The sequence below is a fragment of the Dissoconium aciculare genome, assembly GCF_010015565.1.
Source record: "Dissoconium aciculare CBS 342.82 unplaced genomic scaffold K489scaffold_10, whole genome shotgun sequence".
Classification (NCBI taxonomy): domain Eukaryota; kingdom Fungi; phylum Ascomycota; class Dothideomycetes; order Mycosphaerellales; family Dissoconiaceae; genus Dissoconium; species Dissoconium aciculare.
In genome coordinates this window covers 879,045-903,981 of record NW_022984960.1, presented here as the reverse complement: position 1 = coordinate 903,981, position 24,937 = coordinate 879,045, and the positions used below count along the sequence as shown (strand labels likewise).

At 52.5% G+C, this 24,937-nt stretch overlaps 12 protein-coding genes across 12 annotated transcripts; 5 read left to right on the top strand and 7 right to left on the bottom strand.

The window, feature by feature from the left end:
• Positions 1-535: 535 nt before the first annotated feature.
• K489DRAFT_42663 (RNA-binding domain-containing protein) lies at positions 536-2,532 on the bottom strand. Its single transcript, XM_033608289.1, has 3 exons — positions 2,027-2,532; positions 1,805-1,968; positions 536-1,742 (listed from the first exon to the last, which is right to left on the bottom strand). The coding sequence occupies exons 1-3, from the start codon at positions 2,142-2,144 to the stop codon at positions 651-653; spliced, it is 1,374 nt and encodes a 457-aa protein (XP_033457824.1). The 5' UTR covers positions 2,145-2,532; the 3' UTR covers positions 536-650.
• Positions 2,533-3,122: 590 nt separating this feature from the next.
• K489DRAFT_42610 (uncharacterized protein) lies at positions 3,123-3,796 on the bottom strand. Its single transcript, XM_033608283.1, has 2 exons — positions 3,543-3,796; positions 3,123-3,493 (listed from the first exon to the last, which is right to left on the bottom strand). The coding sequence occupies exons 1-2, from the start codon at positions 3,581-3,583 to the stop codon at positions 3,211-3,213; spliced, it is 324 nt and encodes a 107-aa protein (XP_033457823.1). The 5' UTR covers positions 3,584-3,796; the 3' UTR covers positions 3,123-3,210.
• A 170-nt stretch (positions 3,797-3,966) lies between these two features.
• Positions 3,967-6,241, top strand: K489DRAFT_42570 (RabGAP/TBC). The gene is made up of 6 exons (XM_033608281.1): positions 3,967-3,998; positions 4,121-4,136; positions 4,205-4,214; positions 4,270-4,425; positions 4,486-5,851; positions 5,910-6,241. Exons 2-6 carry the CDS (start codon positions 4,124-4,126, stop codon positions 6,162-6,164), a joined length of 1,800 nt encoding a protein of 599 aa, XP_033457822.1. The 5' UTR covers positions 3,967-3,998; positions 4,121-4,123; the 3' UTR covers positions 6,165-6,241.
• A 76-nt stretch (positions 6,242-6,317) lies between these two features.
• K489DRAFT_411996 (uncharacterized protein) lies at positions 6,318-7,428 on the bottom strand (the record flags this gene model as incomplete). The annotated part of the gene is made up of 2 exons (XM_033607870.1): positions 6,318-7,354; positions 7,407-7,428. 2 exons carry the CDS (start codon positions 7,426-7,428, stop codon positions 6,318-6,320), a joined length of 1,059 nt encoding a protein of 352 aa, XP_033457821.1.
• Positions 7,429-7,900: 472 nt separating this feature from the next.
• K489DRAFT_403356 (haloacid dehalogenase, type II) lies at positions 7,901-9,279 on the bottom strand. Its single transcript, XM_033607083.1, has 2 exons — positions 8,698-9,279; positions 7,901-8,635 (listed from the first exon to the last, which is right to left on the bottom strand). The coding sequence occupies exons 1-2, from the start codon at positions 8,860-8,862 to the stop codon at positions 8,009-8,011; spliced, it is 792 nt and encodes a 263-aa protein (XP_033457820.1). The 5' UTR covers positions 8,863-9,279; the 3' UTR covers positions 7,901-8,008.
• Positions 9,280-9,483: 204 nt separating this feature from the next.
• On the bottom strand, positions 9,484-10,227 carry K489DRAFT_382718 (histone-fold-containing protein). Its single transcript, XM_033605443.1, has 3 exons — positions 10,171-10,227; positions 9,969-10,106; positions 9,484-9,905 (listed from the first exon to the last, which is right to left on the bottom strand). The coding sequence occupies exons 1-3, from the start codon at positions 10,178-10,180 to the stop codon at positions 9,742-9,744; spliced, it is 312 nt and encodes a 103-aa protein (XP_033457819.1). The 5' UTR covers positions 10,181-10,227; the 3' UTR covers positions 9,484-9,741.
• A 433-nt stretch (positions 10,228-10,660) lies between these two features.
• K489DRAFT_390145 (histone cluster 1, H3g protein) lies at positions 10,661-11,254 on the top strand (the record flags this gene model as incomplete). Its single annotated transcript, XM_033606574.1, has 2 exons — positions 10,661-10,685; positions 10,869-11,254. 2 exons carry the CDS (start codon positions 10,661-10,663, stop codon positions 11,252-11,254), a joined length of 411 nt encoding a protein of 136 aa, XP_033457818.1.
• An 845-nt stretch (positions 11,255-12,099) lies between these two features.
• K489DRAFT_323650 (uncharacterized protein) lies at positions 12,100-12,933 on the top strand (the record flags this gene model as incomplete). Its single annotated transcript, XM_033601714.1, has 1 exon — positions 12,100-12,933. One exon carries the CDS (start codon positions 12,100-12,102, stop codon positions 12,931-12,933), a length of 834 nt encoding a protein of 277 aa, XP_033457817.1.
• A 425-nt stretch (positions 12,934-13,358) lies between these two features.
• On the top strand, positions 13,359-15,993 carry K489DRAFT_42373 (uncharacterized protein). Its single transcript, XM_033608255.1, has 2 exons — positions 13,359-14,123; positions 14,191-15,993. Exons 1-2 carry the CDS (start codon positions 13,784-13,786, stop codon positions 15,609-15,611), a joined length of 1,761 nt encoding a protein of 586 aa, XP_033457816.1. The 5' UTR covers positions 13,359-13,783; the 3' UTR covers positions 15,612-15,993.
• Positions 15,994-16,516: 523 nt separating this feature from the next.
• K489DRAFT_306890 (uncharacterized protein) lies at positions 16,517-16,705 on the bottom strand (the record flags this gene model as incomplete). The annotated part of the gene is made up of 1 exon (XM_033600571.1): positions 16,517-16,705. A coding segment is annotated over one exon (189 nt), but the record flags the coding sequence as incomplete, so codon positions are not given.
• A 3,888-nt stretch (positions 16,706-20,593) lies between these two features.
• Positions 20,594-22,587, bottom strand: K489DRAFT_42275 (glycosyltransferase family 22 protein). The gene is made up of 2 exons (XM_033608241.1): positions 22,456-22,587; positions 20,594-22,396 (listed from the first exon to the last, which is right to left on the bottom strand). The coding sequence occupies exons 1-2, from the start codon at positions 22,560-22,562 to the stop codon at positions 20,614-20,616; spliced, it is 1,890 nt and encodes a 629-aa protein (XP_033457814.1). The 5' UTR covers positions 22,563-22,587; the 3' UTR covers positions 20,594-20,613.
• Positions 22,588-23,672: 1,085 nt separating this feature from the next.
• Positions 23,673-23,990, top strand: K489DRAFT_323134 (uncharacterized protein; the record flags this gene model as incomplete). Its single annotated transcript, XM_033601677.1, has 1 exon — positions 23,673-23,990. A coding segment is annotated over one exon (318 nt), but the record flags the coding sequence as incomplete, so codon positions are not given.
• Between the last annotated feature and the right edge of the window lie 947 nt (positions 23,991-24,937).

Genomic DNA, 24,937 nt, shown 5'->3' with positions numbered 1-24,937 from the left:
AATGCCTACGGCTGTGTAATCAGACCTATCAAACGCGCGTGACAATGGGCATCAGACTAGCATGTACGATTCAAGGTCTGTTCCCGGCATCACGACACCTTTGTTGCTCATGAAGAAATTTTGAACATAGATAAGCAGGCTGGCTGCTGGAAATACTCAAGCTAAAGTACACATGATTATGCTCGCTGGTGTGGGCACGCCGAAGCAACACCGAGCGATGCAGAATCTCACGAAATAATGAGCGAGCGATAAACATCGTCAGATGATACGTACATCCTGTACGACCGTGTCAGCAAGGCCAAAATTCGTCTTCCAGTGCAATGATGATCTTAGTGGATGCATAATCTGGCAAGCTTTCACACGAATTTCCGAGTGCTCTCGTCGCGTCCATAGCCCGTTTCCTGAAGAAAGCAAACAATGATGAGAGCAGCCGGCTGCGGAATAATGCCGCAGCCATCGAGCTTGAGAACCCTTCCGCTTCCTTCACGCAATTTGTGCTCAAGTTGCGGTGGCGTGCGATCTGGGGATCTGCGCCCTAGGTTCATAGATCGTTCTAGGCCTGGTCAATGGTGACAGCTGCTGTATGGCACCTGGTACTCGACGCCGGGATGCTGTTGACTGGCCCTACGCGACTTGGGGAGTGATGGTGCCTAACCACCTCCACGAGCGTAGGGGTGATAGCCACGGGCACCGCCGCGGCCGCCTCCTCGGTAGTTAGCTCCAGGCCTGCCGGCGTTCTTTGGGCCTGTGGGGGCATTGGCGGGCGCATTAGGCGGCTGTTGACCTGGTTGTTGCTGTTTAGGCCCGACACTGGCACGGCCGCCGCGGCCGCCGAAGCTGCCTCCACGTCCGCCGCCAGCTTGGCTGCCCGGACCTTGCATGCCGGCGGGAGCGGGGACGTCATCGTACATGCCGTCCCAGGTGTTCTGATTTGAGAAATTCTGCTGCTGCATTCGAGCCATCTGTTGTCGCTCGTACTTCTGTCGTTCGAAGTTCATCTGTTCTTGAGGATTGAAGCCTGACCCTCGTCCAGCCTGACCGTCGTTGGGACTTCCCTGTCCACCTGGCATGGGGGAGCCGCCGTCGCCCATGCTGCCCTGATAGCCAGGCATATTGGCCATCTGCTGCATCTGCTGCATCATCGCTGGATTCATGTTGCCACCTTGTTGTTGAGCGGCCATCATTTGCTGCATCATTGGATTTTGCATGCCACCCATCATGTTGCCACCCATATTGTTGGCAGCAGACATCATGCTGAAATATTGCTGCATTCGTTGCCAGTAAGCCGCCATCATAGCTGGCGTCATGGCTGCTCCATTATTCTCGCCTCCAGGGGGTGCGGCTTGAGTGTTTTGGTTGAAGGTACTTCCCTGGTTGCCACCGAACTGTTGTCCGCCTGCTCCTCTGCCAGCGCCTCTTCCAAACCCGCGCGGGTTGGCACTCTCTTCCTCGCCGATCTTCCCACGAGGCTGCGCACGCTTAACCTCGATGGGTTTGTTCAGAATTGCGAGCGGTCCCTCTAGTGTTCGCTCGACGGCAAGCTCACTATCGAAAGTGACAAACCCGAATCCTCGAGGACGGCCTGTTTCCTTGTCCATCATGAGTGTAGCATCGAGTACACGGCCAAACTGGTTGAAGAAGTTCTTGAAGTCTGCTTCGGTCGCTTCCTGACTGACACCGCCAACGAAAATCTTTGCTGTTTTTTCCTGCTCGTCCCGCGGGATGGCACGTTTGGGATCGATCTGTGAGCGTCGTTAGGGCGTGCTCAGATAGATTGTGTCACAGAATGAGATCTCAAACTCACCAGCTTGCCGTCAAGCGAGTGCTCTTTGACCATGACTGTGTTGACTGTTTTCGGGTCTTTGAAAGTGAGAAATCCAAAGCCGCGAGAGCGACCAGTAGCACCATCACGCATGACGGTACACTCAGTGACCTCGCCAAATTGCGAGAAATAGTCCTTGAGAGATTCTGGAATGGATGTCAGGCACAATTCGATATTACGCGATATTTCGGAAGAAAGCCTTACGGTCGGTGGTTTCCCAATTTAGGCCTCCGATGAACATTTTCCTACGCAAACGTGCATCAGTAAAGGACTCCTGGTGTAAAAGCCGGCACACATAACAGGAACATTGCTGCCAGCGCATGACGGTCGTGTGGCTGTGGGTGTCGCCCCGATGCAAAAGCCATTGCGGCACTGTGAGCCTTCCCACAATGCTTCAAAGGGGCCGGAACATTCACCGAGCAAGCGTTGCACGTGAGAGACTTTCTTCGGAGTGGAGCAGCTGGAGTTTCGATTGCATGCCAGAGAAGATGCAGCTGACAGCGAGGAGAGGCACGACTTGGTTTCCAACGTGGCGAGTTACGCAGCATAGGACTCAAGAACGAACTTGTCAACTTTGCCCCATTCATGCCAGCAGCAGGACGTTTGAGTAGCACTAGCATTCAACAAGACGCTGTCCATCATCCAAGTTTGAGCTTGATGCGAAAGAAGCCATCGCAAGCCTTAAGCATTATCGTAGAGTACTGTGGCTGATTGCATGCATTTCTTTGCTTGGCTGCTCGCATGCGTTTAGACGCAGCGAGGCAGGCTGGCGGCATGACACTATCGGCTATCTCGTTTGCTCTCTTTCTCAGCTGTCTGATCTCTGTGCTATGGTGCTAGAAGTGCCAGTATATCGTAGCTACTTGTGCTTCTGAGCTGTCCTCAATGTGCTGGCAACGGCTTGCTTATCCACGGGTATACACCGAGGTTGGACAATGTCCCAACAACAGATGCGCCATCAAGCTATCCACCACCCTCCACCTTTGCGCTAATGAGCGAGAAATTAACTCGAAAGAGCAGTAGACATTGCCTGACTGCGCTGCGGTGCTCGTCTGTAAGCCAACTCGAGCGACGTCCTGCTGCTGAGCATTGCCGAGCGTGGTCCCAAGCATAGTCATTCCCGGATCTCTCACAGACAAGCAGGTGCTTCAACAGAGCGCCACGGCTGTCGAACTCCGCCTGCAAAGCAAGGCGGCCAGTATCAACGGTCATCTCGGATTCTCCAGCGCCTGGCAATCAGGATGCCACGGCCATCTGCCGGCATAAACTCCGCATGTGAAAGTCGACGAGCGCACATTGAGGTTAGAGCCGTCATGCTTTGGGACTTACCTTTTCACACGAGACCGATACCGGCCAAAGAGAAACAATGACCACATACTGAAAAGGACTTACCCGTCTTCCTTCATTCCAATGAGGCGTTCTTCGGGTGGCGCATCGTTACTGTAACCACCGCTGTGCTGCCCCTCGTCCATCATATGTTCCATGCCATTATTTGTATGCAAATGCTGCTGCTGTTGCAAGTCGTTCTGGGTGTTGTCATAGCCGGCGTAATTTGTGTTGGCCGACGCGTCGGCCGATTCTGGATGGTCGTTGATGGCTATGTCTGCACGTGGTGCACTCTCTTCGGTTTTTGGCGCAACTGCTGGAACAGCGTCCTCATCTCCGTCGTAGCTGGGCTGGGTCAATTCGATTCTCCGATGTCAGAAGCTCATGTACGTACAGATCAGCAAAGAGGTCCTCGTCGACATCGGGGTCAGCCATCTTTGCGATCGAATTTGATCGACTGCGCGCCCAAGTCCGAAGGAGATGTGTTGCTGTCAAGCAGGTGAGAATCCGATGATGCGCGCCACAAATCTGCAATGAATGCAATTGATGCTTGGAGGAGAAAAGGACGGGCGGATCGTGTCGCTGTTGAGAAGATTGGATGAACTTTGAAGTGAGACGGTAGTTTGTGCTGCTGCTCCTACTCCTACTGTACACACCCTCATACAGTATGGAATGAGGGTGGAACAGCCGCGTGCACAGACGACGGATACATTGCGAGCCGTCCCAGAAGCTTGCGGTCTCACCTTCTCCGCACATGACGCTGGATGGATGATGGTCATTATGCAATGGGGCTTGCCGCTTGTTACTTGCCCACACAACTGTATGATGGATGTAGTAGGTCTTTGCCGCTGTTGGTCACCCTCTCCTCACACTCAGACACCATCATGAACTTCAGAAAACCGTCTCAACAGGCGCGTGCTGTACTCCGTCCTTGAGTAGCAAAATGTCGTCGCCTGCTAACTTGCTCAACAGGAGATGGTTCAGGTCGGTTCGTTGCCTCGATCAATGCGACTGCGGAGCTTTGCTGGGCTAACATGGATTTATGGACATACACAGACCGAACTGAGTGAGTCGCATGAGCACCACAAACATTCTTCATAGCTGAACATAAATCCCTACAGAGCAGCTTCACCTTTCTGGCGATCTGGTTCATCGACGAACAAGAAGGAAGGCAGCAACAACCATGGGCCCGCCAAGCGTGCACCGTCTCCAACAGAGCAACGCAAGATTGTCGGCGCAGCGTATTCGCATGCGGACATCCTGAAGCTCGACACCTTGTAATGATTCTCCTCCTCGCTCGCCCTCTCAGTGCCGCTCTCCCGCTGACCATATTGGAGATCTCTCTCGAACGACCAACGTCCTCGGACACCGCCCACGAACGCACGTGGTATCACGTCATCAACGCCGGGACACACATCATCAACACCACCGTTTCGTCGAGCAGTATCAAGTAATGTCGCAGCCGAATCGAACAGCCACTGGACAACCGCAGGTGCTGAGACAGCCGAGAAATTGTATTACGATGAGGACGAGGACGAATTTGGTCTACCTAGCATCGCCAGCATGCGAAGGAAAGGGAAACGTTTGACAAGCCGGAACAGCTCTTTGACAACGAGTCTGCATGCCTTCGGCAGCGACACTTTCCTGCCAGCAAGCAACACGAAAGGAAGTGGAGCTCCTTCGCCTGGGTGGACAGTTGACAATGGCGATGTGTCAGAAGAGCGAGCAATACCGAGTTACCCTTCCGCAAAGCATTCCTCTGAAGGCCAGAAGATCTTACGACCACAATACAAGGACATTCTCCGCGACCCTGCGAACAGTCTTCATCTTATCTCACATCCACCTGTTCCTCCTGGTGCATCTGCCAAAGAAATCGAAGCTCAGTCGTCGAGAGTTACGCGCATCAACAAATTCAAGCGAATACTGCAATCCTCATCAATATCACTCGCAGATCTACGATCGTCTGCCTGGTCAGGCCTACCGAGCGAAGTACGTGCGATGAGCTGGCAGCTCCTTCTCGGCTACCTCCCAACTAATTCAGAGCGACGTGTTGCGACGCTCGAGAGGAAACGAAAGGAGTATCTGGACGGTGTACGGCAAGCGTTTGATCGTGGGAATCCGACATCTCCTTTGGGCAATGCTGTCCCATCTCCGTCCCTGGCTCGAAGTCGCGCTCGTGGCCTTGATGAGGTCGTCTGGCATCAGATCAGCATTGACGTACCACGGACAAATCCTCATCTTGAGTTATATGGTTACGAGGCAACGCAGAGGTCACTAGAACGTATTTTGTATGTTTGGGCCATTAGGCACCCAGCTAGCGGATACGTTCAAGGTATCAACGACCTCGTGACACCATTTTGGCAGGTGTTCCTAGGACAGTATATCACGGATCCTGACGTGGAGTTCGGCATGGACCCGGGCCAGCTCCCAAAGGCTGTTTTAGATGCGGTGGAAGCGGACAGCTTTTGGTGCTTGACCAAGCTTCTGGACGGCATACAGGACAACTATATTCACGCACAACCGGGCATTCAACGTCAGGTGTCTGCCTTGAGAGATCTAACATCAAGAATAGACGAGTCGTTGGCCAAGCATATGGAGAACGAAGGCGTCGAATTTATCCAATTTAGTTTTCGGTGGATGAATTGTCTGCTGATGAGGGAGATAAGTGTGAAGAACACGGTCAGAATGTGGGACACATACCTCGTAAGTTACCCTCTCGATGGCATCGCTCTGTCTTTGCCGGCCATTGACCACTTTCCAGGCCGAGGATCAAGGCTTTTCGGAGTTCCATCTCTACGTGTGCGCCGCTTTCCTGGTGAAATGGTCGGAGAAGCTTCAGCGGATGGACTTTCAGGAGATCATGATGTTCCTGCAATCATTACCCACCAAGGACTGGACGGAAAAGGACATCGAATTGTTGCTGAGCGAGGCGTTCATCTGGCAGAGCTTGTTCAAGGGAAGCAAGGCACATGTCAGGCAAACAAGCGGCGGCAACAGCGGCGTGCTTAACCTTTGACCACAGCCATATACTGCATATTTGGTGGGTGTCAGGCCGCCCCTCGTGGTCATTTGGGCATACTACCACATCGTTCAGACGCAACATGGTTATAGGACATGCTTGCCACGCCGGACAAATAATGAATTCATGAAGAAAGCATGTGGAGATGCTTCAACCTTGTTGCAGGAACGCAGTGTCCTTCTCGGTGAGGTATATCAACCCTTCCTTGGGAGGCGAGAATTGTCTCAATTTGACGCCAGCTTCGGCGAATATCCTTGCCGCTGCGTCATCCATGTAATAGCTCTGGCTGAACACTACTTCCGTGATGCCGACTTGCACTATTTTGATGGTGCACGTTAAGCAGGGACATGTATTGCAGTATAGAACTGCTCCATCACCCACGCGCTCCCGCCCAGCTTCGAGTAGAGCGTTTTCTTCTGCGTGGAGGCACAGGCAAGCGCTCAGATCCGAACCGCCTGCAGACACTCCTTGCGCACCTCGGCCATTGCATCGGGGACAGCCGCCTTCGTTGCAATTCGTAATGTTTCGAGGAGTTCCATTGTAGCCCGTGGACATGACTCGCTTCTCTCGCACTAGCACACAGCCTACCTGTCTCCGCATACAATTACTGCGACGCGCAGCGAGCGACGCTAAAGTCATGAAATAGTGATCCCATGTTGGTCGCAGCCTACTCTGGTCTGTAAGGTCCAGCGCATCCAGTGTAGACCATAGTTGCTTGATGGTTGTACTGGAATTTATGAGCTTGATCTGAGCCTGCGATGCTACCGATACCAGCCCAGAGGAGGCAGAATAGAGGTGCTCGTCATTGCGAAGCACAAACTGTTCGAGGGTCGGCGGAGGCAACTCGGCGTCAACGCATCTCCTGCGGAATCGTTCCCATCGGAGGGATATGGGTGCGTCAACGTGGACCAAAATGAAGAATGGTCTGCGGGAGAGGGCATCGACCACGCTGCCGTTATGGATTGATGTGGTGACGAAATTGCTCTGCCAGCTTTTGGTAGCGTAGTCAAGTAACTCCGTGATACTCGAGAACGTTGTTCCGTATTCTTTATTCGGTTCCGGTACGTTGGTTTCTGAGGCAGATTTCTCTACGCTCGGTGTTGCTGCGTCCCGGACGAGCGTCAACACCTGAAAGTCATGTTGTTGAACCAGATATTGCAGCACGGATTGCTTTCCAGCGCAAATACCTGAGTCGTGTAAGCTTGGATTCCGTCTGTAGAACTCAACGGAGTCATTTACCACCGCAGATTCCGATCAGCATATCGGTGGGACAGAAAATTGAGATTGCACGGGTTTGAGGGTATTAAATCTGGTGTTGCTAAATTCAGCGCGCCGATGCACGAGGACTGTTGGCGGAGGGCTGCCAGAGTGCACAGTGCCTAAGTGTCTGGGTGCCTAAGTGTCTGGGTGCCTAGGTGCCTGGGTGCCTGGGCGTCTGGTTTCTGTGTTAGGGTCGAAATAGGGTTGGGGTTGGGGCACATTTTTCCTTGACGACTGTGCCTTCTCTTCACAATGCATCTATAGATGTCATTATTGTATCTCTTCCCGATGGTGTTATATTTTGGATATGAAATTATCCTATCATGTAGTTCGACTGCTTGTATATTTTTCGCGGCATAATTAGAGACGTCAGTGGATAATGTGCATAGTTCTCGGTGTTTTTAACCAATGACACATATCTTGCTGTGGTTCATGTATCTATATCATTTTGAGATGCAATGTTCGACTTTTGGATCCACATATACATCTCTAATCAGAGGCCATGTACACACGACAATAAACAGTATATATATGGTATGGTACCAAGGTATCATCAAGTCAATGAGTCCCACTCGAACAGATCAGGCAAGTTTACTAGCTGCTGCAATGAAGCCATCCTCCTCCTTGGAGACCCAAAAATCGACATAATCAACACCGGATTCAGGAATGGGCTCTTGTGCCCTATCTACGAAAAGTGTTCGCAAGCCATTGGATTTCGCATGCTTCAGATCGTCGAGGTGAGCTGCAACCATGCAACACTCCTCTGGCCGTAGACCTAGCCTTTCCGCACCACCCAGATAAACCTTTGGATTTGGCTTGTATGCTTGAAACATATCGGCGGCCATGATGTGCTTGAAATCCATGTCGGCAAACTTGACCAGATCCTTCATGAGTGCAAGGTTTCCATTGCTCAGTGTGGATGTGATGAATTTCTCGTTGAACAGGCGGATACCGGCCGGGGTATCCGTCCATGGGTCAAGGTAATGCCATGTCAATGACAGTTCTCGGAGCTGCCCATCATCAAAGAGCGAGCCATGAGCGTTACCAGCAGCCAATAGACCGTCCTTGGTGAGGAGCTCGAGCAGAGAATCGAAGTGATGCTCATCGACGGTCTTGAACGTGGCGGTGGGGTTCAAGGCAAGCTCGCGGGTGAAAGCCTTGTATGTTGACCGCCACGCATGCGTAAAGTCGCCCCAGCCATCTTTACACTGTAGAACATTGGAGAAACATCAGTAATTCTCACACCGCATGTTGGCGACAGGAGACAAACCAGTTGATTCGCCTTCTCGCGAACTCCGACATCAAGGTCCGTCCGTGTCTCGAGTGAACGAGTTGCGGCTGTTGACAGGGCCCTTGTCACCGTCGAATGCCAATCGACACAGGTTCCAAACACATCGAAGAGAAGCGCCTTGATAGGCGTTTGATCAGACGTCATTTTGAGCGGCCAAGTGATGAAGTTGTTGAACGAGCGGTCAATACAGCTCTATTCATGGATTATCCCAGAAGGGACAACCATCTTATATATCTATCCCGCAATCTCGAACGCCCTACAAGGCCCATTTACAGAAAGACCACAAGATGAATCACGATGAGTAGACTTATCCGTAGCGAGAGCTCTCATCTCCGACCATCGCACACTCCATCAAGCCTCATTGCTGTGCAGGTCGTGTTGTCGTCCGTGTATTGGATTGTTGTTCATCAATAGGTAGGTCGTTGCCCCACAGCGTCGGCATAACACCGGGCGTGATCTAGGATGTTGTGTCGGTCATACACCGATCGTTTTCAACGACATCCATCGTCACGTCGGGACATTGTCCACCTAGCATGATGCTTCTCTGCCTTGCAGGTCGCGTGGTCGTCGTATTGTCTACGAATGGTGTAGTCCAGGGTATGGCGGGGGATTTGTAGCGGGACAAACGCGGTGGTCACAGCGTCGACACAACACTTCAGAGCCGGACTGAGTACGCGTCAGACAGTAAACAGATCGCGACGCGCTGCAGCGCATAGCAGGAAACCGAATCGAAAGAACAGAGAAGATATAGCGGAAGGAGCAAGATGTTGTGATGTAGTTTTATTCATTCATGCAGTTCCATGACTGCTTCAAAGCGCTTGAGCCGGTATACTACACAGCAATCAAAAAATCAAAAAGCCTGACCGAGAGCGGCCTGCCAGTGAACACCCAATCCCATACGCGCCATCCATCGCCAGCTGCTGCCCAAAGAAGAAAAGTGCCGCAGCACTCTGCTGGTGGACCTCCCAAAAGTTCATCATAAAAACATGCAAGGTGGTATCAAAAGAAGTGGAAGCGACACGCTTAACCACCGAAACCGTAAAGGGTGCGGCCTTGTCGCTTGAGAGCGTAGACAACGTCGAGAGATGTGACGGTCTTGCGCTTGGCGTGCTCGGTGTAGGTAACGGCGTCACGGATGACACCCTCAAGGAAGGTCTTGAGAACACCGCGAGTCTCCTCGTAGATCACTGAAAGGAAGAAATGTCAGACGCTGAATCGTGTTGATCATGGAGATGTCAGAAGATGCTTACTGGCAGAGATACGCTTGACACCACCACGACGTGCGAGACGTCGGATAGCGGGCTTGGTGATACCCTGGATGTTGTCGCGCAAGATCTTTCGGTGGCGCTTGGCACCACCCTTTCCGAGACCCTTGCCACCCTTGCCGCCTGATGATGAAGTCAGTAAAGATGTTGGAGAAGATGTAAATGCTTGAAGGCAGTGGATACTCACGTCCAGTCATTTTGATTGAGGTGTTGAGGAGTGTTTGAGAAGGTGTTGGTTGATTGTATGGATAGAGCTGATGATGTAGCTGTGAATGGATGGCTGATGTGGGGAATTAGAAGTTGGAAGAGGTGCCGCGACGAGAGTATTTGAGGACTCCAGCGCGAACGTGTCAGTCTTGTTGTGATTAGCGAAAGCGGGAAAGCGCGACTTGCGCTAAGCCGAATTCGCTAATCAATCTTTGGCTGTTGCGTTCCATGTGCAATCACGAGCGCACGGCCCAGCTTTGGACTTTGTTGATTGTGGCGGTAGACGTTCACGCGCGCGTTGGAACAGGCAGGTACGGCTGGGGAAGATTGATCTGACTGCTGCACCTGCACAAGCCCCCTCGTACTTATTCCCACCTCTCCGCTCCACTTTCTACTTCTCACTCATCACAGCCAAACATCATCATCCACAACATCCTCCACAACATCCTCCACAAATCACATCACTCAAAATGGCTCGCACCAAGCAAACTGCCCGTAAGTCATCACTCAAACACCTTCATGGTCTTGACATTGCTCGACATGATCGCCACACATCGGCACCGTCGCGTCTCACTGGCCTCCGCGCCTTTGCGACCGTCGGCTGCCTTGTATGACCTCATCGGACAATTCAAGAACATCACTTCATCCGTCAACAATATACTAACGACACAATCACAGGCAAGTCCACTGGTGGCAAGGCCCCGCGTAAGCAGCTCGCCTCCAAGGCTGCCCGCAAGTCTGCACCATCGACCGGTGGTGTCAAGAAGCCTCACCGTTACAAGCCCGGTACCGTCGCTCTCCGTGAGATTCGTCGCTACCAGAAGTCCACCGAGCTCCTCATCCGAAAGCTCCCCTTCCAGCGTCTCGTCCGTGAAATCGCACAAGACTTCAAGTCCGACCTCCGCTTCCAGAGCTCTGCCATCGGCGCTCTCCAGGAGTCCGTCGAGGCTTACCTCGTCTCCCTCTTCGAGGACACCAACTTGTGCGCCATCCACGCCAAGCGTGTCACCATCCAGTCCAAGGACATCCAGCTCGCCCGCCGTCTCCGAGGCGAGCGTTCTTAGATGGCAATTTTCTTCATTACGACATGATACCCACCTCGACCTCCTCAGCACGGGCTGATGTGATGGGCGGTGGTTTCTTGGCTGTTTCTTCAAGTCAACAGGGCGTTTGGGTTCGAGTGTTTATTCATCAATTGGGTGGGATCAGAGATATCACAAGGTGCACCGGCGAGAAAAGGTGACCAATCATGCTATGTATCATAATGACAATGATGCAAAGGCATTTGCCTGCTTCAAAAACTTCATCATGCTCCCGTTTCCTCTGTTGTCTTCCGCTGTGCTGTGCCGCTTAGGATTTGTGAGAGTATGACTCCTCACCGCCACCCGCTTTGGCATATACAAATTGAGGGTCCAGCTCCGCCGCATGTGTGTCACGTCTCCTCAGCGGTGTAGGCAGCCCTGGCGTTCCGGTGCAGGTCCTCACCTGCCCGCTGGACAAGCATGGGCACTCCAGAGCTGTGCATCAATACACCCGGGCTTGAATACATTAAGCCGTCGACGGTGATACACGTGCAGACAGATGCGATAAAATACCGTATTATCTCACGCAAATTTATATAATTCCTCTGCACATTGTCAGCAATGAACTGCGGTAATAAGTTACCATGTCACTTCCGCAGGTCAGAGCCATTCTCGGCTACAAGCATCAGCCGTCCCTTGGGCTGAGCTCGGGGTATAATAAGACCGCAGACCCTTTGAAATGCCTCACAACCTCGAGCATTCTTCAGAAAGAATCAATACTCCCGCACACCTTTTCTGAAATCATGGCACACTCAAGGTGTCATCTTTTGTCCAAGTACAAATAGACAGACCCAATCATGCGGGAAATATTTCTTTAAGAATCGAACATGAGTTTCCAATACTTTGCCGGGCGAGCAACTTTGCGCCGACTCCACCAGACCGTGCAGCAGAATATATTCCGGCGACATCGCCTAAATTTTCGCCATGAATCCACCAAATCCAATACAACGACATCTCCACCAAATGCATCCGCTGGCGGAGGCACTGCTGGCAGTGCGGGCAAGAGCGCGGAGTTCACAGGGTCGTATTGGGCATGGTTTGAACCGATCAAAGTTCCATTTCGCACATACAGCGCCATGCAAAAGCGCAGTCCGCTCATGACACAGCTGGACACAACTTTAATCATATACTTCCTGGGCGACCTCTCGGCACAATCGGTGCAGAGCAGCTTCTTCTCCGAGGCGAAGTACGAGCCCATCCGAGCAGTGCGTGCCATGATCATTGGTGGACTCATGAGCATCCCGGGCTACAAGTGGTTTCTCTGGCTCGGCCGCAATTTCAATTACCCGTCCCATTTGCTCAGCCTGTCGGTCAAAATCCTGATCAGTCAGTGCATGTTCACGCCATTGTTCAATTCATACTTCTTCGGAATGCAGAGTCTGCTCAGCGGGAGCACACTCACCGAGGCTTGGGAGCGGATTCGAATGACCGTACCGGTCTCGTGGATGAACAGTTGGAAGCTGTGGCCGGCCGTCACGGCATTCTCCTTTACATTCATCGCACCGCACAATCGGAGCGTGTTCGCTGGTTGCATAGCAATCTTCTGGCAGACTTATCTGAGCTGGCTCAATCGCACTGCTGAGCTTGCAGAGCGAGAGTCCAAGAGCATGACTGCGGCCGCAGGCGTGCCGAAGGCACTGGAACGAGCAGTAAAGATATGATACAGCCGGAGGACACCATATATTTTTGTTATCATCATTGAACGCTTAGAGGACATTTTGACATTTAGAGGTTATTAAGACCAAGATATCACTGTCAGGACGGTACAGGAAAAAGCGAACGTCAGGAGACTCATCCACTTCTTCAGCGAGTACGCGAGCGAAACATTATGCGGACATGACAGTCAGTGTCTAGTCCAGCTATCGTGAGATTTTCGATGTGCCCAGCTCACGAGTCGCGAATGTGGACCAAGTGTAATCAAAAACAAAGGTACCTAGGTATGCTCATGTTATCTCGTCGGGCTGCAACGAACATAACCTCGACGAGATGATGCTGTGTGTGCCTGCTCGTAGAACTTTTGTGCATGTGGTTCGAACACTTCAGCATCGTATGAGATGTCGTGTTTTCCGACGATTTTCACATCAGTCTACAGCGTAAGTACAAGAGACAAGATATGTGCTAATTGAATGGGCGCATTGGCAACACACAGTACACGTGGTGAGATGTGTTTAGGAAGGAGCTGCAGTGGAGTGTACCAAGGTAGTTGTCGGTGCCTCGCGATCTGGGAAAATAGTTGTGAAAAGGTTGCGACGCCTGGGAAATTTGCTGGCTGCGCACCTGCATGTGTGGTACAAAACAACTACTGCAATTGTTAGTATAATAATAATGGCAGTCTTCAATGTGCACCTGCATGGTGCCTAATTGATCGAGGCACGCGTTGGTGGCGATCCAGGGAACGCGACGCGTCGCATCACAGACACCTTTGATTCTATCACAAAAACACACAAGTAGTCGTCATCGACGAAAGCGTGTGCGCGAGTCAACTCCAGCAGGAACCTCCAAGATGTCACGATGGCATTTCGCGGCGTGCCAATGGAGAGCAACCAACATCTAGATGTTTCCGATGAGGACTTCGGATCAGACATAGACGCTGACATCTGGGACACGGTGCTTTCGCAGATCGAAAATCAGCCACTCAGTGAAATCGCAATCACTGATTTGGAAGAAGATCTAAACCACGGAAATGCTACATCAAGCCAAGTCCGCGCATTGCGCGTTGCGCATGTCCCGCAGCAAACCAATACCCGACTTCCAGATCTCGAGGATATCATGGAGGATATCCAGGGTTCTTCGCCTCCATTATCGGTTCAGGTGTCTAATGACGGGCACCCGATCGAACCAAGCATCCCAGGTAGGCCACCATTGGTTTTAGTTGGGGGGTGCTGTGAGACTAACAGGCTGACTCCAGCGATTGATAGCTGTTAAGACCAGTGAGAGAGAAGATCAGTCCAATTCATCGGACCCGAAACCGCAAGAAGTAGAACCTACCAGCACCAAGGCTCGTGGTAAATCGGTGGCCTCTGGATCTACCAGAAGGCCCAAAGTACAGCACTCGGCGGATACGAACGCTGAGTTTCTCGAACAGCCTTTGTCGATTGATCCTGAACAAGACACTCAATCGCCGCTGGAACGCTTCCGGAGCCCACCGAAAAAAGCTTTATCGGTGACAGATATCATCTCGCCTGCGTGGTGCGAACTACAATATTGGTACTCGCTCACAAGGTATGGACGGGTCCGTCAAACACCAGCGATGAAGCAGGGAACCAAGATCCACAAGAAAAAGGAACGTGAGGTGTACACAGAAGTCCCTGTTGAGGTAGCCAGTGCCGAAGACAAATTTGGGCTCAGATTGTGGAACATGATCGTTGGATTACGAACTCTAAGAACGACCGGGCTGACGCGCGAGCTCGGGGTTTTCGGCATCATTGAAGGAGAGGTCATCATTGGTATCATAGATGAGCTCACGCGGACCTGCCCAGATGAGGAAGCGGAGGCATCCATTCGCGGTGTGGCGGAAGGTCTCAACAACACAGCTCAATCCTCTGACAGGAAGGCAAAGTCGCATCTGAGCAAAGGAATCGTCAACCAGCCCACGATGGCCGAATTTTTTGCGAACCGTGCACAAGACGGCAGTACGAATCATGATCAATCGCGTGCCGGCTTCGGTTCTCTTCCGGATGATCGAACATCCATATACCTGGTCGATATCAAGACGAGAAAAGCAAAGTCTCTTCCGAGGGCAACAGACATGCGACCAACCCGAATGCAATTGATGCTTTATCATCGTCTGTTGGCCGATCTTGCTCGTGGTGAAGTAGATCCGGACCATTTATTCGACAGATACAAGCTCGACAAAGATTCTGTCTTTTCCGACACATTTATTGCCTCCCTAAACAATCTCGATTCGGGAGCAGGCTACGACCAATCTTACGACGATGACGAAGATCCACCGGTCGATGCCGTGACTGAACTTTTAGCCCACAACACCCTCGTCAAGCTATGGTCCCTCATGGTTTCCGAAGTCGCAAAGACATTTCCCGACGGAACACTATCGCCGATGTTAACAGCCGAATATCGAGCATCTACAAGCGGCGAAGTCATCGGCAAGCACTCATTCCCGCTTCATACGGGTGAACTCAACGATTACGTGGCAAGCGAGATGCAATGGTGGCGCGGCGAACGGCCAGCCCGAGGCGTCGAGGTCGCAGAGGCGTCGAGGTGCGGCATATGCGAGTTTGCGGACAGTTGCTCCTGGAGAAAGGCCAAGCTCGCGCAAGCGACGACATCAGCAAAGTCCAAACGGGCCGCAAAACCTAGTGCCGACGAAAGCATCGCTTGAGTGACGCTAAAGTGTCACCCGAATACCGCCATTATTGGCACGAGGACCCTGAAGTCTATGAGCGTTGTCATGGCCATGACGATGATCGAATGGCGACCGTAGCAGTATGTTGCCGAGGCGAGAGATTCGTGAACATCTCCGACATGTAACCCACGATGTTCCAATCCCAATAGACGTCCGTACTTTGATACAATCACCCCAGGGTTACCTATTAATTCTTAGGGTTGCTTGATATCATCAACGATCTATCATTTATTCCTGAATCGTTTCACGGTTCGAATCTTCCGACATCGTCGACCTCCTGCAGCAAACGCGACGATGTGATGATGGAATGCGTGGGAAAGGTCGCCATTTTATCGAGGGTGCGGACGTTCATCAACGTCAAACCGGAAGGTAGTCACCCAAGATCAGCTTCAGTTTCGCGTTGACACCGAGAATCGCCTGGACGACACGTGCCAATCTTCACTCCCCTTCACGCGAAGGCATGATTCCAACATCAATGCATGTATTGATTTATTTTACAGGCTCAATCTACAGTCTAGTGTCGTGCGTCGCTCTGGGGAAAAAAACCGATAGAAGAAAGTAAAGCCCAAAAACAGCCTAATGACCAAAACCCCACAAGCCAACGATTTGCGTCCGGCGACATGCACAATCCGCTCAACAAAACCGACGACAAAAACTCCAATGATGATCTGACCTGCAGGGTATACACAACGAGCCATTGATCGAAGAAGCCAATCCAAACAGAGAAAGCCATCATCAGATCATCCACTCTGCGAGCGTGACGGTCCGCTGAGGCTCCAGCCAGTACCATCCCAGTAAAGGCCCGCCGTATAGTCCTGACTGGAATCGACCGGGGCGTTATTCATGGCCGTGGCCTCGGCGAGCCACGCCTGCATGGACTTGCATTTCCCGCTCGCAATGTGCGCGTCGAGGTTGCTCTTCCTGCTGAATTGGTGGTGGCAGCCGGGACACTGGGCGCGGCTGCCTCCGCTGCGTTCGCGGATGTGTCGGCGGTAGTTCTCCGCGCAGGAGAATGTTCGGCCGTTGCAGCCGTGCTCCCAACACCGCGGCAGGGATTGATCGGAGGTTACCGTGCGCGCCCGTTCGAGGGATGGTCTTTGGGAGTGCTGCGACGAGGATCTGCTGGGCGCGAGGGACGGGTTGGGTTGGTAATATTCGGGCGTCTGCGCTTGTTGGATTGTGCCCTCGGGGGTGTACATGATCCAGGAAGGTGAACTGGAGAGGGTACGTGGTATCTCGTGCTCCTGGATCCGAGGCTGGATGGGCTGATAGCGAGAAGGTCGGCGCTCTTGTTGTGCAGTCTCGGACGCAGCGAGAGCGGCCTCCTGCCTGGCTTGATGGTAGCCAAGCGCTGCAGCGTGCTGATATTGCTGCGGGACAGGCAGTGCCATTTGTCGTTGATACTGATGATCTTCCTCGCTGAGTCCGGTGGAGTTTGTAGTGGCGCTGATATGATGAGGGGGAGAGACCATGTTTCTTAAGGACCGATCTTGATATGTTGGAATGGAACTGATGCGAGCTTGGGTTGTGCTAAAATGTCCATCCAGCGGCGATCCAAGATACATTTATCTACCACAGAGTTGGAGGTAGACCCAGCTGTATCTTGAGGCCCATCATCATGATCACCAACGTCTACGAGGCCTCGATGAGTTGGTCAGGAAATATGACTTGGTGGCCTGGTTATATCGGGGTGGTGACCAACCAACATTCTGCCGATGTAATCCTTTCCACCAAGAACCTTATGCCAATGCTTGCCACCAATCTCGACCAACATTACGTCCCTTTGACTGACGAGACAGCATTTCGAGATGGGGGATTAGCCGCCAGCACTGCGCGGTACGTCAACGCAGGCGAGCGTGCATGAGCTAACACCCCATGCACGACTCGTCATTCGACCTTGGTCGATCGCAGGCTAAGATCGTCGGGGGCAGCAGGCTGCGGCGGAGGATGACCGCACGACCGCGCCCGATGCCGGTGCGCAAGCGGTCATGGTCCAAAAGCATACTTGTATCTGCGTACGTGCCTAGTCAGTGATAGACCAGATGGGTGGGTGTTGTGTATAGTAAGCCCTGGGTGTGGGCATGCAGTTGGTGTTCGCGTCCCTGATCCTTCTAGATCATCCGCAAGCTTAACCTTATTGCGACCCACGCTTGCCCTGTTGTGTTGGAAATCTTACCTGACGTGCCTGAGCACCTGGGCGGAATTCTGGGGGTGGTCAGCCGAGGCGCAGCCTGTTCGGCCGTGGAATGAGCGGCCCGGGCGGAATTCGTGACAACCGCAAGGTTTTGGTCCTATGAGCCTAGGAAGTTAGCTAGTAAATGTCGTGAGAAGACGGAAACCTGAGCGCGTCGTGTACATGGTAATCGATCGTCTGATTGACCGTCGATCCGATTGTCATGTATGTTCTGTTCCGCTCTGGGTGCGGAAATGACGGGTGTTCTTGGTCGATTTCCGGAGGCCGATCGGCTTGATGCCCCCGAATCTAGCGATGCACGGATTACATAAAACGGAATCATACCGCGCTTGAAAATACACTCATTACTACTGTACAGCTGCAATTTTGCAATTTCAAACATGTGCAATCCATTTGTCAAGTCCAGTCGGCCATACAGAAAGGATAACCCAAAGGAGCATTGATTGATGGAGAACACGCGTGCACGTCGTTGGTGTCGAGCATTGTGCAGCGAATAAGGCTACAAGCCCTGTGGAGAACGTTCTGCTGCGTATATCTTGTACCTACTGTAGTATGGTCGAGCTACAGTAGCGCACATAATCCACATGTTGGTGGTGGCTATTTTTATCCGTCATAACCGACTACATACCTACCTAGGTAGGTATCTTGTTGTTATATATTTCGGGTAGTCACTCCAAAATTCCCTCTTTGGGTTATTTCTGCTACCATTCCGACTGTGTCGTAAGTCTCTCTCTCAGGCACACGTAAGCCGTTGGTATACATTCTGCAGTATCAGGGATCTGAGTCTTATTTGACATGTCATCGTCAAGGGTTGTCTGATCGCCGTCCATTCACGACTCATTGTCTGCTCTCGGTGTGCTCACGTGACAGGATATCCATGGCTTCGCAGAGTCTGCGGTCTGAACATGAGTAGGGTCTCGAGGTGAGGACACGGGCGAACTACCATGGCCTATATTAGTATGCATGTCTGTCCGGACATGTGTCGACCTAGCTACGTGGGCACACAGGCAGGTCCTTCCTCGTGATCATAGCGTAAGACGATGATGCTCACCATTCCCGGGCTTGTTGGTGGTGCGTTGGTTTCGCTAAACATGTAAGCAGAGGGTGGGGGCCGATAAGATGGTGATACTAATGACCCATGGTGACAAATGCCACTTTGAGACCACACAGGGCGCGCAATTGAGCAGCACCCACGACATCGTCTAATCATGAGGATTACGTCTGCCGAAATCCTTGACTAACACAACGCAGCGAAGGCAGCTGCCGGACAAACGAAGTTGCAGGACATGCCACGCATATCATCTCACGTGGCACACGCTCTAAAGGAACCATCGAGTACTGCTTTGGAATGCTTCACCGCTGCCTTTCAAATCTCAACGAAGATCAGTGCGAACCGGAGCACTTTCCGAATGCGAGTAACCCATTCCCGGGCAACGTTTCTGCACGCCAAATCGCTCGATGGTGGGGCTGCTCTGGGAGATGACTGCTTGAGAGGAAGATGAGAAGCATATGACCGGATGACTACCACTTCTCTCGATGAGGAAGGTGATGATGAATCGTGAGTAGAGAGCCATTCCTACTTGCCTCTTGATTGTGAGCTTGTGACTCGGGGCTTCACTGGCAGCTTTTGATAGGTCATTTGATCGCCACATGTGTCCGTGGCGTGTTAGTTAAGCGAGCGATCAACCATAACTCGGCCTCTGAGCCAACCATCTCGATTGTGGCATGCTCACCACGAACCTATCACCTCCATGTAGTTCAATCCTGCATATTTGGCTTTCGTTGTCGTGGCCGGTATTCCTTACGGAGAGGCTCCCCGAGACTTCAAGCTATATTTAAGCACCGTGCGTCAGCAGCCAAATGGATCTTGGCTCACACCATGGAGCGACTTCAACAGATTCTCCCCGGAGAACAGACATAAAAAGTAGATGTGGTCGTCCATGGAGGATGAGCCTGTAGGAGCACGGCGATTCGCTCGGAGGGGCCTGTGCTACCTGTCCTTGGTGCCAACTCAACTTCGGCGTGTCCCCACTCAAGAAACATGTCACTCCGGCATTAATTGGCGAGGATTCGCACAGGGCATTTCGGCCATCTCCGTGGCTGAAACTTTGGCGTATCATCATAGCAATGAAAAAGTTTACTGGACTGCACCTTACGTGGCACTGAAATCTGACACCGAGCCGTGGCTACTATTTTGTAAGCATGGCATTGTCATCCGATTTGACGACATGTCTATAACACTACATCAGGCCACCCGCGAAGAGATCTTGCTGCCTGGAGGCTCTCATTTGTCGTGAGGAGCATGCAGACCGGAAAAACCATTCGTCAGCACTAGAAATCATGACGACGCTCGAGGGCCTGATAAATATCCTCGTCATGCGGGTTCCAGAAGCAGCAAATCTTCCACGGAGATGATGTATCGAACGAATTGCGTGTGGATGAGTATAGCGATGAGGACCTGACGAGCCCTCTCCGATCGGTGCGGCATCGTCAGATACACGAGAAATGATCTTGGAGCTTGCTCGACGTACAGCATCGCATACGTCACGACCGTCGACAAGACGTCCAACGCATCACGTTCACATGCCAGCAAACACGTCAGCCGAAGGGAGTGTGAGTCATCGCGAGCTGGATGTTGAGGCGAAGGCCAGCAGACGTGCGTTCGACAAAAACGGGCTTCTCCGATTCTCCGCGAGTCTCCTGTGTGGCCTTACATTCGAAACGTTCAACAAAGGCGGCTCCTGATCTTGCCCAGCCCGTGTGCAGACCTTTTATTGCCGGGTTCTATAGTAGAAGCTCAATGTTAGAGTATACATTCTGAGGTTGCACCTGTTGTTTGCTTCGCCTCTTCAACAGGCAGTATTCTCCCCATACCCGCCTATACTTTGCGGGAATGAACGGCGCGTTCGGGATCCACCCGAGCCTGCCAATGATGCCGGTTGAAGCATTATCAAGGTATGGTAGGCATTTGACCTTCTCCCAAGTCTGCTCGTCCTGGATGTAGCTCGGTTCAAGTGCTGTAGACTGTGTGCTTGGTAAGTGTGAATCGACGAGGAAGGTGCACCGTTTGACATCGGTGTATTTGCCGATGTCTTCGCGATTCTCATCATTCATTCCCGGCGGGGAGAGCCATGTGCCGGAAAACGGACCAAATCCTTCTCGCGCCTCCGAGAACTCCCCCGGGAGCAGGCCGGAAAATTCGCTCTTGATAAATTTGGCTCGGATGCCCTCTGGCAACAAGAAGTGTGACGGGAATCGGTACCATTCCTTGCCGAGACAGACCAGGTCTCCCTGATGTGCCACACCGGGCTCGTGCAGCGGCTTGTAGATAGAGAGTGGTGCACTGTATGCCTCAAACGTGCCATATGTGCGCCAAGCAAAGAATGTATTGGCGGCAAAGACAAAAGCCAATATGATGCCAAGCCGCAACTGGACAGGTATCCGACTCACTAGATCTTGTGGGCTTGTAGACCCCATGTTCGCGAGAATGATGTTGAAAGCGACAGCAGCATTCAGCGCAATTGCTGGATACGCCGGATACATGAAACGTTCTTCCTTATGTGGCTGCAGAGTGAAAATGGCAAGCCAGAGATAGAAAGGACTCAGGAAGATCACACCTCGCAGGTAACTTGATTTAGTCGCGACCCTGCCTCGGGTGATCTTCTGGAGGACCAAAAGTGGTAGGCTGAGTAGAGCGAGCGGCAGCCAGAAATGGAAGTTGAGGAACAGGTTGCGCAGATAGAAATGCCATGGCTCAGTGCCGTACAAATCGGGACCCTTGTTGCTGAAGACATTGTACTTGACAATGTTGAGCGGCACAAGTTCAAACTTGTTGTAGAAGAAGCAATCGATGACCACTTGGGAAGCCAAGACCAAGCCCGCCCGTACACAGCCGTCGAGCACGCGTTGCACAAGCTTTTGCCTGCCCTGCTGGTCGCTCAACCAAGCCAACAACAGCTCTTCAATCAGAAATGGTGCGGCCAAGATGACGGCAAACGGCCATCCGAGACAGGCTCCGACCCCAAAGCACCAAATCCCCTGTGCGGTCCGTAACCCGCCTCGCCAATCAAGGAAGGCAGCCATGCCCAATATGACGAAATACATGGCGAAACTACTTGGCAAGTAGGCAATGCTCGCATGATACATGCCGGGAGAAGTCGCAGTGATGAGGAGATAGAGCATGGCTACCCGGCCATTCAAGGTTGTTGTGATCTTCGAAAACAACCGGGCTTCACATAATGCGCATACGAAGCCGAGGACGATCCTAAGGAAGTAGAACTCGACTACCTTGGTGCTTGTCAAGAATGGAAAGAGCCTCACTAAGGGTAGAATGACCGCATGGCTTCCGGCGTATGCCCATGATCGAATGGCAAACTCCGGAGCATATTCCCAGGTCTGAAATCCATGGCCTTGAGTCAGGTAGTGTGTTGGTTCCCAATAATTGAAGACTTCATCACAGTCCTGGATTGGACTGTAAAGTGCAGCAATGATATGGCTGGCGAAGAAGATATAGAAAGCAATTATTGGCTCGACATTTGCTGAAGCCGGACTCTCTTGTCGCTTGGCCCTGTGTTCGACACGTTTGAGTGCTTACATCCGGCAAAGCATTGACGTGTGGACACTCACGATGCACCGCTTGAGGCCTTCTCAGGTTGTTTCCCAGTCTTGTATGTCTTCGGTGGCACGACAAACCGAGGCTTTGTCCCCGGAGCGCGTACACTCGGTGAAGACATTGTGCCGTGTTGCGACGAATTGTCTTTGTAATAGCAAAGCCAACCTTGATATGCGAATAGACGTACGGTCGTTCAATAGGTGCTAGGAGAAAGCTAGCGGCACGGCTTGTGCCCGAGCGCCGGGCCGGCTCCGTGTGCTGCGTGGTGACGTTGGCGCATCTCTCCGAAATTCGTCTATATCTCGGAATTAAAGCCGCGATACAAAAAAAAGTTGCGGTATGAGAATCTGGCCGAAATTTCGCAACGATCTATTTCAACTGATGCATGAGTCCTTCAATTGACGGAATGAGCGATAGACCCGAAACGCAAGATACAATTGAAGCGAGACCAGCGAAACGCGCCCGACTCGAGGGTTCATTAGCGACATCAGCAGACACATTCGAAGAGATGGCAGACGAGGATGATTGGGACGACGTCTACGGCGAGGGAGGCCAACAACCAGACAATTCTATGGAGGTTGAGCCTGCTGGGGCTCCTCTAGAGCCGTCACGAAGCGTCAAAGGAGATGCCGATTCAGAGATGCCTGATGTGAATCAACCTTCGAAGGAACCGACATTCCAACCTCCTACATCACATGAGTCTGCGCCGCAGAGCCAAGCACAATCCAGTTCGACCAAATTGGAGATTAAAGAGGGAGATGCACAAATCCAGGGGGCAACCGAAACGCAGTCTAAAGACGCAGATGAGCTCGTCGCTCCGGTACCGCCTACACAGTCTACGGACGAGCAGTCTGCCATGGTGCTCGAGGAAACCTCTCAAGTGCACGCACCTAACGCCGATGGGTTGATCACAAGCGCCAACACGACGAGCTCAGACCTGGATTCCAAGATGGACGTTGGGCAGAATGAAATTCAGGACACCGCGCAGACCGCTGCCGACACCGAGCTTAACGCCGTGAAAGACGCAGACGCTCCACTGAAACCGAAGGATGATCCGGCATTCATAGCCGCAGCTGCAGCCCAGAAGGATAACAAGCAAGCGGAGTGGCAGTTTGACTCGTCAGATGCGGAATCATCTTCTGACTCGGATAGCACCGACTCGAGCGACGACGACGACGATAGTGAGGGCGGGTATGAATTACTCGATCCCATCACCGCCGCGAAAATGCTCATGTCTGGTGATGGCGATGACGACGAAGGCGAGAAAAGCAAGAGCCAAGGCAACTATCAGCCACGGACAACCAACGAGAAGCCGGAGGAGATTGTCCCGGTTCCCGACGTGGAGGTTACGTCTGACATGAAGATCACTTTCCTTGGAGCGGTGGAAAGAATCGTGGAGAATTTAATATTGGTCAAGGGAGCGACTCCAGGCGAGTACCAAGTCATCGAAAGCGGATCTGTCCTTTGTAAAGAAGATCGCAAAGTCATTGGAGCAGTCGCGGAGACGTTCGGAAGAGTTCAGGAGCCAATGTACAGCGTCATGTTCACCGCTCCTCAAGACATCAAGGACGCAGGCTTGGAATTCGGCACCAAGCTGTTCTACGTCGATAGCCACAGCACCTTCGTCTTCACACAACCATTACGAAACTTGAAGGGCACAGATGCATCGAACATACACGACGAAGAGGTGGCCGAGGATGAGCTGGAGTTTTCCGATGACGAGGTGGAAGCAGAGTTCAAGAGGCAGAGGAAGATGGCGAAGAAGGCTGGCCGCGGTGGATTTTCTCGCGGAGACTTTAACGACGGAGTAAGAATGCCACACCCATCGAATTCGGAAAGCGGTCCGTCGTACAACCGCGGCAATGATGCGCCGCCTCAGAGCTACGGAGGAGGGATGAGCTACGATGATGAGCCTGCAGATGAATTCTACATGCCCCTGAAGCGACCCGATAACCTCAGCCAACTGATGTCCGACGGGCCATCGAGACCACCGCAGCAGGCTTTCGATCGAGGTCGAGGTCGTGGCGGAAACCGTGGACGCGGACGAGGCGATCGCGGGAGGGGGCGAGGGGGTTTCGAGAACCGCGGTCAAAGGGGAGGCGGCAGAGGCGGTGCGGGGCCCTATCAAAGCAACAGCACCCAACCGCATCGTGGCAACGCCCAAAGTTTCCCAGATCGCCACAACACCCATTCGGACGCCCCCCGTCAAGAGAAACATTCCCTGCCCCCGAGACCCGTCGACCGACCGGAGACCAACCCCCCGGCCTTCCCGAATCAACATCCACACCCGCCCGCACCTCCCGCATCGACCTATCAGTTCAACGGCTATACCTTCCAATACGGCACGCAGCCCCCAGCCGCTGGTCCGCAACACCAGTACCCAGCAGGGACCTATCCTCCTGCCGCAATGCCCGCCGGGACCTCAGGGTACGCAGCCGCCGCGCCTCCCGGCTCATACGTGAACCCGGCCTTTGCAGCAGCGGCGGCGGCGGCGGC

What these genes read in the sequence shown, in the direction of transcription:
- K489DRAFT_382718 (XM_033605443.1), bottom strand. An exon ending in TGTCAAGCGTATCTCTGCCA is followed by an intron (nt 9,906 to 9,968) that starts GTAAGCATCTTC and finishes TCTTCCTTTCAG; the next exon opens with TGATCTACGAGGAGACTCGC.
- K489DRAFT_42275 (XM_033608241.1), bottom strand. Translation starts at nt 22,562, where the DNA reads ATGTCTTCACCGAGTGTACGCGCTCCGGGGACAAAGCCTCGGTTTGTC. An exon ending in AAGGCCTCAAGCGGTGCATC is followed by an intron (nt 22,397 to 22,455) that starts GTGAGTGTCCAC and finishes TGTCGAACACAG; the next exon opens with GGCCAAGCGACAAGAGAGTC.
- K489DRAFT_403356 (XM_033607083.1), bottom strand. Translation starts at nt 8,862, where the DNA reads ATGACGTCTGATCAAACGCCTATCAAGGCGCTTCTCTTCGATGTGTTT. An exon ending in GCGAGAAGGCGAATCAACTG is followed by an intron (nt 8,636 to 8,697) that starts GTTTGTCTCCTG and finishes AATGTTCTACAG; the next exon opens with TGTAAAGATGGCTGGGGCGA.
- K489DRAFT_42373 (XM_033608255.1), top strand. Translation starts at nt 13,784, where the DNA reads ATGGCATTTCGCGGCGTGCCAATGGAGAGCAACCAACATCTAGATGTT. An exon ending in GATCGAACCAAGCATCCCAG is followed by an intron (nt 14,124 to 14,190) that starts GTAGGCCACCAT and finishes AGCGATTGATAG; the next exon opens with CTGTTAAGACCAGTGAGAGA.
- K489DRAFT_42663 (XM_033608289.1), bottom strand. Translation starts at nt 2,144, where the DNA reads ATGCGCTGGCAGCAATGTTCCTGTTATGTGTGCCGGCTTTTACACCAG. An exon ending in AAATTGGGAAACCACCGACC is followed by an intron (nt 1,969 to 2,026) that starts GTAAGGCTTTCT and finishes CATCCATTCCAG; the next exon opens with AATCTCTCAAGGACTATTTC. An exon ending in ACTCGCTTGACGGCAAGCTG is followed by an intron (nt 1,743 to 1,804) that starts GTGAGTTTGAGA and finishes CGACGCTCACAG; the next exon opens with ATCGATCCCAAACGTGCCAT.
- K489DRAFT_42610 (XM_033608283.1), bottom strand. Translation starts at nt 3,583, where the DNA reads ATGGCTGACCCCGATGTCGACGAGGACCTCTTTGCTGATCT. An exon ending in GAGGACCTCTTTGCTGATCT is followed by an intron (nt 3,494 to 3,542) that starts GTACGTACATGA and finishes GACCCAGCCCAG; the next exon opens with CTACGACGGAGATGAGGACG.
- K489DRAFT_42570 (XM_033608281.1), top strand. An exon ending in ATCCTGAAGCTCGACACCTT is followed by an intron (nt 4,426 to 4,485) that starts GTAATGATTCTC and finishes ACCATATTGGAG; the next exon opens with ATCTCTCTCGAACGACCAAC. An exon ending in GAATGTGGGACACATACCTC is followed by an intron (nt 5,852 to 5,909) that starts GTAAGTTACCCT and finishes ACCACTTTCCAG; the next exon opens with GCCGAGGATCAAGGCTTTTC.